This window comes from Pelecanus crispus, chromosome 10, assembly GCF_030463565.1.
Source record: "Pelecanus crispus isolate bPelCri1 chromosome 10, bPelCri1.pri, whole genome shotgun sequence".
In the NCBI taxonomy this organism is placed as follows: Eukaryota; Metazoa; Chordata; class Aves; order Pelecaniformes; family Pelecanidae; genus Pelecanus; species Pelecanus crispus.
In genome coordinates, this window is record NC_134652.1 from 16,774,927 (window position 1) to 16,788,786 (window position 13,860).

At 58.1% G+C, this 13,860-nt stretch overlaps 1 protein-coding gene across 1 annotated transcript in view; it reads right to left on the reverse strand.

The window, feature by feature from the left end:
• Positions 1 to 3,062, reverse strand: part of SLIT1 (slit guidance ligand 1) — a 62,130-nt gene extending 59,068 nt beyond the window's left edge. Inside the window, exon 1 of the mRNA XM_075717833.1 lies at positions 2,860 to 3,062. Within this exon, the coding sequence (XP_075573948.1) occupies positions 2,860 to 3,062 (203 nt within the window). The remainder of the gene's footprint in view (positions 1 to 2,859) is intronic.
• Between the last annotated feature and the right edge of the window lie 10,798 nt (positions 3,063 to 13,860).

A 13,860-nucleotide genomic window follows, 5' to 3' on the forward strand; every position in this document is an offset into this window, starting at 1 on the left:
TGCTCTCTGGGTCCCCATGACGGTTTTGGCAGTGGCAACACGTGTGGCTGCAGTGGCAGCACTGCCCTGTCCAGGGGTTTGACCCATGCCACGATGGGGCTCAGCCAGCTGGGAGACTGGAGAAAGCCTGGAACCTCCAAACACCATGCTGGGCTGCCCTGCAAGGCTGTGGGCATGCAACAGGCAGGCAACACTACAGCTGGAACACTGTGGGACACATTGCAAGGTCAGCATCAGTCACGCTGCGCATCCCAAGGCTTGGGAAAAGAAGCAGGCAGCGGAGGGCACCAGTAAGGGGTTGCTGGCTTCCCAAAGAAAGCCAGTCCCTGGAGACAGTGAGTCCCAAGCACAGACCCTGCTGCAGGCTCCCCTGCGGTTGCTAGCTGACCCCACTCCATGAAGCGGTGAGAAGTTGGAGACCATGAGGTTGCAGCCTCTTTACAGGGGACTCGAACTCACTTACGACCTGTTACAGCAGGAATTCACTGCTCGGAGATAGACCTGCTCTGCACAGACACCCTCAAGCACCTGCAAGGGTGTGCAACACAGTGGGAAGTAGTTATCCAGCAGACAACACCCACGAGAGAGAAGTATGTCTAGCTCAACCCAGCCAGCAGATCCAGCACCAGCAGCTGCATGAATACACGGAAAACCCAATGTCACTGAGCAGCAATGACCACGGAGGACCGTGTCAGTGGAGGCAGAGAGGAGACAGCAAGCTGGACCCGCTGCCAGAGGGGGAGAGATGCCCTGCAGGGCAGGAGCGAGACACCCACCCAAGGGCATCCTCCGCTGGCCCACTCCAGCATCGTCTCCTCTGAGTGGTGCTGAGCACCTGCCCGCTGGGAAGAGGCAGGGGCTTGCTGCCCACGTTCCCCCAACACCCTGCACCCAGGTGTATGGAGAGCAGATGCTGCGGAGCCCACCGAGCTCCCCGAGGGGCAGAAAGGGCTGGTGCAGGCAGGAGCGACTGTGTGCAAACCTTTCCTCCCCGCCCTGGGCACGGAGGAAAGGGGGATCCTGTCTCGGAGCTCACAAACTGGCTCTATGGGACTGCAGCTCGCAGAAGCCTGATTGCTGTGCTGGGTAATAATCATTTGTATGAGGGTAATTATGGTGGGAGAAGAGAAAACTCCACTAAAGCGGTGTCCCGCAGAGCTCCCAATGCTGCACGCTGGGTGCAGCCCCAGCAGCGGCCAGGCTGCCTGCAGTCCCTGCCTGCGGGGTCCCTCCCCAGCTGCAGGCAAAGGGCACATTCACACTCCAGTAACCGGAGGCAGCGCAGCAGAGGGACAGGAGGAGCCCCGTGTGCGTGGCTGTCCCGGGACGCATCCTGCCCTGAGGAGACGGCAGCCCGATGCTTCCCTGCACTGCAAGGGGGATGTCGGGGCAGCCTGGCACCGCGGCTGGAGCTGTGAGGGGGCTACTGTGCCAGCAGGCTCCACTGCAGCCCCTGGGACGGGGCACCCACTGCCCCTGAGTGGAGGGGAGACGCTGGGGACAGCCCTGCTCTTCTGCCGGGACTGGGGACACCTGCACGCTGGGAACCTGCCACCAGCAGCGGGTTAGACACGTTCAGCTCATGCCCCTCTCCCCGGAGCGGGTCTCGCTGCAGCCGCAGGACCCCCAAGCACAGAGACCTGCCCAGCTGGGCGCAGCAGCAAAGGGACACCCTGCTCAGGGGAGCTCAGCGGGCACTGCAGGACCCCCGCAGACGGCTGGACTGTGACTATGCTCCATGGGAGAAAAGCTTTCCTTATGGGGTCCAGCCCAGAGACCAGGGACCACCCTCAGCACCCCTGGGGACGTGTCAGGGGCTTTGATGAGCACGGAGAGGCGGGCACAGGGACTGGCAGGGCTGGGTGAGCTGTGTGCATGGCTGTAGGCTGGGCACACCCGGGGGGTCCCAAGGAGAAATCAGGGGAACGGGGCCTGATCCTCCGCACAACATCCCCAGGAGGGCTCCCTGGGGACAAAGGGGTGCCCAGCACGGGTAGAGGCTCAGGGTGGGCAGAGACCTGCAGGCAACCCTTCTGGTTTTGTGGGTGCCCCACGACAAGTCACAGCAGGAGCAGCCACGCGCCCGCATGTGGGTGCCATAGGGCACGCAGCCCCACGCATGCAGCCCATTCCGGGCTGCCCCAGTGCAAACACCCCCCAGAGCGACCCACCCCCTCAGGCACAGCTCTAATCCCAACCCTGCTCCGCGTGCTTGCACACGCACTGCCACACGCGGGCTCTTGCACATGCAGGACCCCTTGCACATCCCTCCCACAGACGAAGGGTTGCACACGCACCCTGCCCCAGCGGGCTCTTGCACACACACCGGTCCCCGGTTGCGATGGGCTGTTGCACCCCCGTCACGGAGGGGGTGATGCACACGCACCCAACCCGACAGGCTCTTGCACACGCATCGCCTGGACAGGCACTTTTACACCCACGCAACCCCCCCGCTGAACGGGACGCTGCACATGCGCCCACCCCCCCAGGTTCTTGCACACGCACCTTTTGGGCAGGCTTTAGCACCCACCCCCCCCCGGCATTTGCACAAGTACTCCCCTTAGCAGACATACGCACCCCCCTCGGATGGGCACTCGCACCCCCCACGCAGGCTGTTGCACACACACCCCACGGACGGAGTCTCGCTCACGCATCCCCTGACGGGCTCCCGCACACGCTCCCGACAGGCTCTTACACGCGTACGGCCCCCGCTGGGCGCTTGCACGCACCCTCCAGGAGCAGCACTTGCCCCCGCACCCTGCCTCGCACGCCCGCCCGCCCCGCCACGGGCCGTGGCACACCCACCCGCCACGGCCGCTCCCACCCGCGCCGGGCCGGACAAAGCCGGCCGGTACTCACAGGCGCTCGGTGCCGCGGGGGATGCTCTTGGGCACGGCGCGCAGGGCCGTGCCGTGGCAGTCCACCGTGCTGCCGCTGCAGGCGCAGAGCGGGGGGCAGGCGGCGGCGGGGCCCCCGCAGAGCGCGGCGCACGCCAGCAGCCAGGCAGCGGCCCGCAGCCCCGCCGGGACCCCCGCCGCCCCCCCGGGGGTCGGGGCCGCCATGGCAGCGGGCAGCGGGGTCAGGCGGCGGGGCCGCTGCGCATCACCGGGGAGCGGAGCGGAGCGGAGCGGGGCTGGGCTCGGCGCGGCTCGGCTCGGCTCGGCTCGGCTCGGCTCGGCTGCGGGGCGAGAGCCCCGTCGGCGCACACCCGCCCGCCCTCACTGCCGCCCCATCCCGCAGCCCAGGCACGGCCTCCGCGCTGGCTCCTCCCTCCCGCCTGCCCACCCCGACGGGCCCCCCCCACCGCCGCCCCTCCCCGCGCCCCCGGGGGTCGCAGCGGCCCCGGCCGGGCAGGGCACCGGCAGCCGGAGCCGTCGGGGCTCCGCACCGCCCCGGCCGTGCGGCGAGGTGGGCTCCGGCGCCGTCCCCCCACGCAGGACAGCGGGGCAGCCGGACGCCCCCCGCCCCGTGAGGAGGCTGCGGGATGCCGGGGTGCGGCAAGGCGAGCAGGCAGAGGCACCCCGGGGTCTGGCAGAGACCGGAGAAACAGCTCGCGAACCGTGCGGCGGCAGGCAGAGCATTCCCACCTCCCCTCGGAGGGTGCCAAAAGCTTTCGCATCCCCCGATGTGCTCCAGGCACCCTTGCCCCGTCTCCCACTTGGCCCGTCTCCCACCCAGCAGCCCAGAGCCCCAGCCCCATCACCCAGAGCCCCGGCAAGGCACGGGGGACGCAGCAGCCCGTGGGGACCGCCCGGCAAGCTGATGCTCATCAGCCAGGGTGGTACCCAGCCTGCTCAGGGGAACCCTGCAGCCCAGCACGCAGGGGGCACTTGAGCAGGCATCTCCACTTTGCTCTGTGCCCCACTCACAGACAGCAAATCTTAAAGTCCTGGCTGTGGCACCAGCTACGTCCTTTTCCACTCCAGGGGAACATCTTAAGAAATAAAGTAATCAAAACGTCTTTGTGGCCAATCCACCGGGAAGACAGACACAAAATGCACCCATTTCAACACAAAAAGAAGTGAAGCCATTCATTTTATTACCTTCCATTTTCTTCCCTGAGGTCTGCAAATGCAAAGCAGGAGGGTGTAACCAGGAGGGCTGGTGACCTGTTTTATTAATGACACCTGAAACACCTGTAACCCCATGGCTCCAAGAGCCGAGTCCTTAAGAAAGACAACAGGCATTTTGAGATGCCCAACAGAGCCCTGGCTGCTGGCAGTAACCACTGCAAATGTCCTCCTCGGAGAGGAAACCCACGGAAGCAGGGGCGGTGGGAGCCTGTCGCATCGCTCCGGCAGCAGCAGGAGAGGTGTGTGAGCACAGGCACCCCACCGCACACTCATTCCCCCAGCCAGCAGGATATTTGCAGGGACAGTGGCAGGTCCCAGGGGCAGGACTGCGTCTTAACTCAATGCCCCCTGTGTATGGTGCTCCACAAGCTCCTTAATCAGGGTGAGAAGCAGGTGTCTGCATAGGGTCTCACTACGGCAAGGGCCACCTCACACACACACACAGGGCTGCACCAGCTTGGCCCAGATCAGCAGCCCTTTCCCATCCCGAATGCAGGTTCCCATCATCTGTCTGCATTTTTGTGACATCTCCTTCCTCTGGCCCCAATCCCGGGAGGAAGCCGTGCCTGAGATGGATGAAAAGGGTTTGTTCCTCGTTGCTACCCAGCAGCCCTGACAGCGAGGAAGATGAGCTGCTTCCCAGGACTCTGGGAGCCGACCCCTCGCTGGCACAGCTTCAAGCAGAGGTGGCCCCGCAGCCCGCCCGGGGGGTCCCAGGGAGACCCTGGTGGCACTAGCACCACAGGCCATCCGAAAGGGTCCTGTGCCCAACATCTCGGCTGGATTTCAGGGGGTGAAGGTTGTTTCCTAGCGGCTCGGCATTCCCCAAAGCTGGCCGCTACTGGTGTGATGCCGGTGACCCCTCCCTCCCAAACTCCCCCTCGCCCCTTGGCCAGCAGAGCAGAGCCAGGTCTTCCTAACCTGCCTTTTATCTCTGATGCTGGCAGGAAGGCAGGAGTGGGACAAGGGATCTTGTTTCCGCCCTTTTGCAGGCACTTGCCCCAGGCAAATCCTCATGATCTGCCAGAATAAACAGGCTCCCTCCGTCTGTGTGTCCAGCTGCAGCAACACCAGGTCACTTTACAGCCGGGCCGTGGTCTTGGTAGAGGGACCTGCCTGGAGGCCACCGTCGCCTGCCCCAGTTCCAGTGGGATTACAGGGCTGGGACACTGAAAACCCCATTTCAGGCCAACATCCACATTTTCTCCTGTGGATACCTTGACTCCTGGTCTCCTGTGGGAGCTGATTGCCACCGCCTGCCACACAGCCAGCACCCCGTGCCCCGGCACCACGGAGCATCCCATTGCGCTGGGCTTCTGGCCATGGCCGACCCCTCTGCAGCTGCTCTGGTTGCAAAAGCAGCTCCTTCCAGTGCTGCCAACACAGCGAGGGCTGAGTGAGACCAGCGAGGCAGGAGGGCAGGGCAGGGGGACAGGCTATGCACCAAGACCCCCTCCCACACCTCAGCCCCCGGTGCATTTGGGCAATCGCAAATTGCCCAGGCACCCTGCATGGGGTGATGCGGGACTTGGAGAACAACAGCTGCCCAGGAAAGGCCCAGGGTGCCTCTGAATATGGATGAGGAGCAGGGAGAAAAATAAAACCCAAACTTTTCTTTATTGGGGGAGGCCTGGTCCTGCCGTCTGCCACCGGGATTTGGGCCAAACTGCTTGATAGAGAGAGAGACCATCTGGATCGTCTGATGGGCTCTGGGTTTGGTTAAAATGAAGCAGAAGCTTTTTTTGCAGGAGAGGAGTTTTCATGGGAAGATCCAGGGAAGGATTCCAGGGTACGCGCCAGACCTGTCGTGCGAAGAGATGCGAAGCAGCTACAAAGCTTCAAACAAAAATTGCTGCCAGTTTTAAGCCAAACCCCCCAGGGCAGCATCCGGGTGCTTCCACCCATCCCAGGACGGGCCGCAGCCCGCCCCCGTTAGCTCTCCCGCGGTCTAGGCTGGCGCTGGGTCCCCACCGGAGCCGCCAGCGGCTGATAGCACCTTCCAGCACGCCTGGGCTTTGAGGCATCCGCGCTGCACTGCTGCACCCCACGCCTCGGCGCGCAGGGGAGGAGGCGGCATGTCCTGGCCCATGCCTGCTACAGCATTTGCGCCGCACTTCGAAGCCATGCCATGGCTGTCAGTAGCGCACAGCAGTGCTCAGCCCTTCTCAGGGTAGGGCCAAGCACTGGTGCAGAGCAGAAGCATTTAAAACACAGGCAACAGCATGCATGCATGGTGCCTGCTCCAACTCCTCTGCCGAGGAGCATTGCCAACGGCAGGATCCAGCTCCCCTTGCACCAGGGCTGTGCTTTGAACCCTTTCTCCCACCAGCAATATTGCTAAAACACACCTGGTTTGGGAGCAGCAGCCGCAAGACCCAGCTGGAGATGTGCTGGGAGCAGAGCGGCGGTGACCTCCGGCTGCCCGGCGTCCCCCAGAGACCCCACACGGGGCGGGCTGCCGGGCTGCCCCTCCACTGGCCAGGGCCACATCTGTCACGCCTGGCTGGCTCGGCTCGTGCTGGGAGGCCAGGCTGCCTTTGTCCCACCGGACACACTCGGCTTCGGAGAGTGAGGCATTGTGTGGGAGCGGGCCGGCGTGTCGGCCCCGTTAGGGCACCTGTTGGGCTTGTGCAGCGCGACAATGCCCTTGATGGGTCTATTATGGAGTGGTGCGGGCAGCCGGGGGCTGCTGGGATCACAGTAAATCTCGCCTGGTTAGCAGCAGCAGCAGGCAGAGCTGGGATGCGCTCTTTCTGGTGTCTCTCCAGGGACAAGCCCTACCTCGCTGGCAAACAGCAACAGCATCGCCCTGCAAACATAGCCAGCATCGCACTGTGAACGTGGCCAGCATCGCCCTGCAAACTGCCAGCATCGCCCTGCAAACACTGCCAGCATTGCCCTGCGAACGTGGCCAGCATCACCCTCTAGACACTGCCAACATCGCCCTGCAAACGCTGCCAGCGTCACCCTGCAAAGGCTGCCAGCATTGCCCTATGAACACGGCCAGCATCACCCTCTGAAAGCTGCCAGCATCGCCCTGCAAGCACTGCCAGTGTTGCCCTGTGAACACCGCCAGCATCAGCCCGTGAACGTGGCCAGCATCATCCTGGGCCAGCATCACACCCTGCAAACATGGCCAGCGTTGCTCTGTGAACGTGGCCCCACTGACTGCAGGAGATGGGGGCAGCTCCGCTGCCTGGGGACCTCACCACTGGGAGCAAGTGAGGGGAACAGCATCCATCTGGTCCTCCAGGATGATGTGGGAGATGCTGAGGCTCCCAGGCAGGTGGATTTGGCCCCAGCCTCACACAACAGGGACTGTCCAAGCGGGGAGAGCCCAGTCTGTCTCGTTGCCTTGAACAACTGCAGAACAGCGGGAGAGAGACAGTCTGCAAGGCACTGCAACCCTGCTTCGTGGCGCATCTGAGCACAGGGGTCGAGCCCCACACCCTGGGTTCCCAAAATCAGCTCTAGTCCACAAGGAAAACATTTGCACCAAGCAGCCCAGAGGCAGATGGGGAGATGCTGTTCCCAGCGCGGCTGGACACACCAACTGCCTGGGAGCTCTGCAGCGCAGCGCAAGCTGGTTTGAATAAACCACACGCGAGGAGGTGTTTGTGAAGCGCCTCACACATGGAAATGCTATTGTTGGTGCAGCGTGGGACTGGGGACTCGGGGGTCCCCAGATGTAGCAATTGTTCCACATCCGCGCTGCGCGTACACACATGCTTTTCCCCACTCGCTCTGCCTGGAGCCACTCATTAACCCTCCTCAATGAAGATGCATTGGAGGGATAATTTACTGTTTAATAGACTAACTTTCCATTTGCTGTTGCCAAGCACATCCAACATATTTCTCCATGGTGCCATAAACTGCAGCTCCTCCGCCATAAAACTCTGCCTCCCAGTAGGAGCAGGTGGGTTTCCAGGATTCAGCTGATGACCTTGGCTGTGGGGTGAGCAGAGACACTGGGCTTTGTTTTTGGAGGAACAGGGCTTGTTCCCACCAACCTCTTCTGCCTTATTGCAATCCCCTTCGCACTGATGTCCCTGAGCTGGGAAACCATCTAACCTGAGAAATAAGGAGTGTCTCAGCCTGATGGATGAGGGAGGCAGTGGCTCTGTCCTGATTTTATTAATGAAGATGCTCTGGGTGCAGACGAGCTTGCCTCTGCTCCATATTTATGGCTAGCTGGCGGCCGGTCCCACGCTGGGATGTAATCAATAAGCTGTGTGCCCGCTTGGGCTCATTGTGCTTCTGCAGTCACAGGCAGCTTTTCTGCGCCTTGCCGGTCCCACAGAAGTGAGCGCGTGTCTCCGCATCCTTGCTCCTCCTCCCCCAGCCTTTACAGAGTTTCAAGCCACTAGAGGCTGGAAGAAAGTCAGATTCTGCACAACATGGGACAGGGGAGCTGGTGCCAGCGCCGCTTTGCCTCTGTCACCCAAATTCCCACACTGCAGAGGAGGCACTTTCAGGGTGCAGGTGCTGCAGGAAGGAGCAGCAGCCCCAGAACCATGACTGGCTACCAGGGTCTGGCTCTGAAGGATGGCAAAAGGATGCCACTAGCCAAAAATAACTTGAAAAGGAGAGGGAAAGGGTGTAGCTTGCCTTGTGACAGCTCTGCTCAGCCCCAGATGCAGGCAAGGGCTCTCACTGGAGCTGGAGAACCATGCTAGGGTCTACCTGCAGAGCTGATTTTTGTCCTTTGTAAGAGGACATCCCTCCCCAGCCTCTTCCCTCAGCCTTCTCTGTGCTCTTTATGTTCTTGTTCACCTTACTTATAACCTCAGCTTCCTACCCCCTCTATGCCCCAGATGCAGCCAGGGAGGGGGTCCCAGCCCGGAGCGCGTGCTGCCAGCCCCCTCTTGCGCTGCTGCTGCAGAACGGCCTTGGCGAGGCACAATGGAACCAGAGGCTTTTGTGCAAGAGGTTGCCGAGATCCTGCTCCCCTGGGGTGGGAGGACAGGCAGGCAGCCGGGCCAGGAGCAAGGCTCAGGCTTTGTAAGCAAAAAGGTTGGAAGAAACAAACCCTAAAACCACCTCAGGCCAACAAAGACACTCCCACATCATAGACCTGTGCATGCACCCAGTTGCACGCTGCCATGATGGCCAAGGCAGGTTTGCACCTCCATTCATCCCAATTCTCAGCCCCAGCAGCACAGGAGCTTCAGCCAGAAGCAGAGAGGATGAAGTGGGACCCAGTCCTCTTCTCTGGTGCAAAAGGAGCCAGGCTTAAAATCACGTAAGGCACCCCATGGGAGGGCTGGGTGGTGGATTTGTCAATCCTTCCCAGCAGTGAAGCAGGGAGGCTGGTTTAGCCTGCGAGAGGAGCCTGGTTTAATCCAGGAGAGGTGGGACTGGGAGAGGAGTGCAGTAACGCCCACTCCAGCTGGGACTCAGCAGGGAGAGGAAAGCTCTGCTCCCCCCAGCCTGGACTGAAATCAGCACCTCCAAGTCTGGTGCTGGGCCATGTCTGAACCTCACCCCGTGATGTACAGCTGGGGACAGCTTCTTGCATCCAGACACAGAAGCCCAGAAACAACCCCACCACACTCCTCGCGCATGGACGCTTCCCAGCATGGTGGGCTGACCCTGGCTGGATGCCAGGTGCCCACCAAAGCCGCTCTATCACTCCCTTCCTCAGCTGGACAGGGGAGAGAAAATATAACAAAACATTCGCGGGTCGAGATAAGGACAGGGAGAGGTCATTCACCAATTACCGCCACGGGCAAACCACACTCTACTTGGGGAAATCAGTTTAATTTATTACCAATCAAAACAGAGTAGGATAATGAGAAGTAAAATCAACTCTTAAAAACACCTTCCCCGCACCCTTCCCTTCTTCCCAAGCTCAACTTCACTCCCAATTTCTCTACCTCCTCCCCACAACTGGTGCAGGGGGACGGGGAATGGGGGCTGTGGTCAGTCCATCACACCTTGTCTCTGCCAGTCCTTCCTCTTCAGGAGAGAACTCCTCATACTCTTCCCCTGCTCCAGCGTGGGGTCCCTCCCACAGGAGACAGTCCTCCACAAACTGCTCCAGCGTGGGTCCCTTCCATGGGGTGCAGCCCTTCAGGAGCAGACTGCTCCAGCGTGGGTCCCCCATGGGTTCACAAGCACCTGGAGCACCTCCTCCCCTCCTTCTTCACTGACCTTGCTGTCTGCAGGGCTGTTCCTCTCACATATTCTTGCTCCTCTCTTCTCCAGCTGCACTTCAGGTTTCCCCCCCGCCTTCTTAAATACGTTATCACAGAGGTGCTACCACTGTTGCTGATGGGCTCGGCCTTGGCCAGCGGCAGGTCTGTCTTGGAGCTGGCTGGCATTGGCTCTATCAGACATAGGGGAAGCTTCTAGCAGCTTCTCACAGAAGCCACCCCTGTAGCCCCCCTGCTACCAAAACCTTGCCACGCAAACCCAATACACCCAGCAACAGAGCTGGTCTGGAGCAGGATGGGGCCGGAGAGCTGGTGCCAGTGGAGATCCCACCCTGGTCCGCAGCACGAGTGGAAGGTCAATGTGGGACCCAGCACGGACATCTTGGCATCTATGTGCCTGCACAATTTATGAACTTCAGCACAAAACCCTTGCTGGGGGGATGAGCAAACAGAACTAAACATGGTAATTTATTCACTCCGTGAAAAAATATTAGTTAATCCAAGCCAATGAGATTGTAAAGCCTGATAACTGGTCTGGCTGGCGCCAACATCTATCGCTAGCAGTACTCATGGTTTTTGTCTACACTGCTGCCCTAGGCAGTTAGATGCAGCAGCAGTATGACAGCTCCCAGCCACACATGATAATTTAAGAGAGAAAAAATACCTTACTTCAACTCTGAACCAGGGGAGAACAATTTAAAAAAAAAAATCAAGACAACTTGCAAAAATTGATTTAGATAGCAGTGACACTTTGCAGAACTTATTTGCAAGTCTGTGCTGTGCAATTTGAGACAAAAACTGTTTAATGAAATGAAGGATGAGCACTGCTTGTTTGCTTTGTAATGCCACTGCTGTGCAGGAATACCAACAGGCCAAAGCAAACACACTTAAAGCTGAGCAATCCCCCTCTAAATACACACCTTCACCCAGTATTTGGTCCCAATGACTGCTGCCCTTTCACTTGCAGCCAAGCATAAGTGCTTGGGTTGTGGCTTCAGGGACTAAAAACTATTCATTTTTTACATTATGTAAGCCATATAAAGCTGTCACTTTGAATCACAGCTTATCAGGGAGGTGATATTTGGGTTTGCAGTATTCAAAATAGCTATTGTGAGTTTTTGCCTTCCTTTGTTCAACATTTTCAAGAACAGAAATGTCTCTCTGGATTCCCATGCCCACTTTCAAGTGCACCGAGGCTCATCCCCTCCCGCTCCCTGAGCTCCGGGGAAATGGGGCACACCAGTCCCATGACACCCGCTTGAAGCTCACCCTGCAGGAAGGCAGCGCTGGTTTCAAACGTAGCGCGCCGCTTGCTTCTCCTGCTTGTTTTTCAATTGCATGGCGGAGGACGTTAATGAGTGTCTGAGCCACGGCAGGCAAGCCCAGGGCATTTCAAATGTGGAAGAACTTCACAGAGAAATAATCTGCATAAAATCTGAGACGCCATTATTAAGAAGGAGGAAAAGAAAATGCAAGCAGAAACCATCCTCCCTCGGCAGCCAAGAGTGGCAAGAGAAGAATGGTTCTACAGAGAAAAATGTATTCATTTGATCCATTATTTATATAAAGTGCTCTTTGTAAACCTGATTTCTCATCACCCTGGATGACAGCAGGGGAAGACAGGAAAAGAAGAGGTCCAACTTCATACCTCCAAGGGAAAGACAGCCTGTCTGGGCACCCTGCATCACACCAGGATCCTGGAGAGGGAACAAGCCCTAGTGCCATGGAAAGGCCTACCCCCCCACTTAAGGGTAGGAGCTCAGGGGTTCTGAGCAGACGCTTCCTTCCTTTTGAAGGTGGATGCACAACCAAGTCCTTGCTGTCCCAATGAAACTGCTTAAGGCACTGAGCAAAACCACTAAAAATAAAAGCATTTAATATGGGGTTTTCACATGAACACACAGAAAGGCAACAGTCTGAAACAGTACATACATAGCATATATAAATAAGGACAAAGATTAAAAATACTTTGGAAACGATAGACTCTGGGAACAGTTAGTGGCTGCTCTGGGAGGAAGCATCTTTGTGAGTCATCGCACAGGGCACACAAATGAGACACATCCAAGCATAACTAAAACTCCCCCGTGCCTGTGAGACAGCGTGAACACATTGGGACTGCAACAGCCAAGGGTCCTAGAGGCCAAATCCGTTAGCCACCACCGTTCTCAGCATAGGGAGGACAGGACCATGGGCTAAAGCCCAGGGCTCCAAACCCCTCCTGGGACTGCCCTGTCTGGAGACTGCACCCACCCCTTTGGCAGGGAAGGCATCTGAGACATGCAGAACGCCAGGCTGATGCCCCATAGATAATTTTTCTTAGAGCTAAGCAAATCTCAGCTGTTCCAGAAGCCAGATGGAGTCCCTGAGCTAGAGCCATCAGTAAGGGGGGACAATGAAGAGAAGAGTTACATTCCTCTCATCTATACAGGAGCAGTGTATTTAGTCTTAGGAACAAGACTGCCTTGCCAAGCAGACACCTATACAGAAATACATGCCCAAGTAAGCTAGGGGCAATGGGGAGAGGAGGGATGGGATGAACAAATGCTTCACCCAGCAACTGCCCCCAACACAAGTAAGAGCAGAATTAGCAGGACCAGACCCAGCTCTCTGTGCACTGCTGCCTGATCTTCAGCTCTGCCTCATCTCTGTTCAGAGACAAAGCCAAGATCCCCAGGTCTCTGCTAACAGCAGACTGCAGGGGCAGGGTAGAAGTGCAGTCAGCAAAACATGCTGTGCCCTTCAGAGAAGAGCACATAGACAGCTTCAGCCTCCAGAGGGAATGACTAGACACATCCAAAAAGCACATACTACTACTACAGCAAACAGCCTCTGCCCTTCCTCACAGCATCCTCGCCTGCCCGGTCCCTGAAGAACCAGAGCTCACTCTTTGCTGTGACAGAGGCTCCTAACACCTGCAACTCCCAACTCACACATCTACAGTCCCACTACCCCCCACATTTTCAAGGCAGCTCCTCCAATTTGGGGTCAGACAGGGGACAGGCACCCCAGATAAAGTACCAGGAACATCCCTTTAGAGAGAGCAGCATGAGGCACATAGCTTTGTATCTCAAAAAAAAAAAGGAAAAAAAAATCAGTTTTAAAAAAAGTGACAAATTCCAACTAAGCTGCACAGGGCTCCAACACCCTGTTTTGACAGCTCTAGCCAGTCGGACTGAACTCCCTGCTCACATCCCAATATTCACACCTCCTGCCACGAGTTGTCTTAGAAAGCTGTCAAGGACAGAGCTCTAACTCCTGCCGGCTGCTGGTTCTTAAAGATTAGAAGACAATTATAATTGGATTCCAGAGATTATTTGCTTCACTGAGAAGGGCTGAGAAGTGTTTAGATGGTTCCCCAGCTGATTAAATCTTTATTTCACAGTAGTGACCCTGTGTGTTTCCTACCCCAGAGTGCTTGCAGATGGGTACTTGGCACGACTGGCTTATTGGAGCACTTTAGCTTAACAAGGCAGCTGACACTGGCCAGCTGTGATGGGGGTTTATCCCATATCTAGATGGTTTCATCTCATTTCTGCAGCTCAGGCTGAAGAGCTGAACCCAACTCCAGCCCTTTCCCCCAGTTTAATCACTAATCAGCCAGTTGCCTGACCAGCCATCCAGATGTCTTGAGC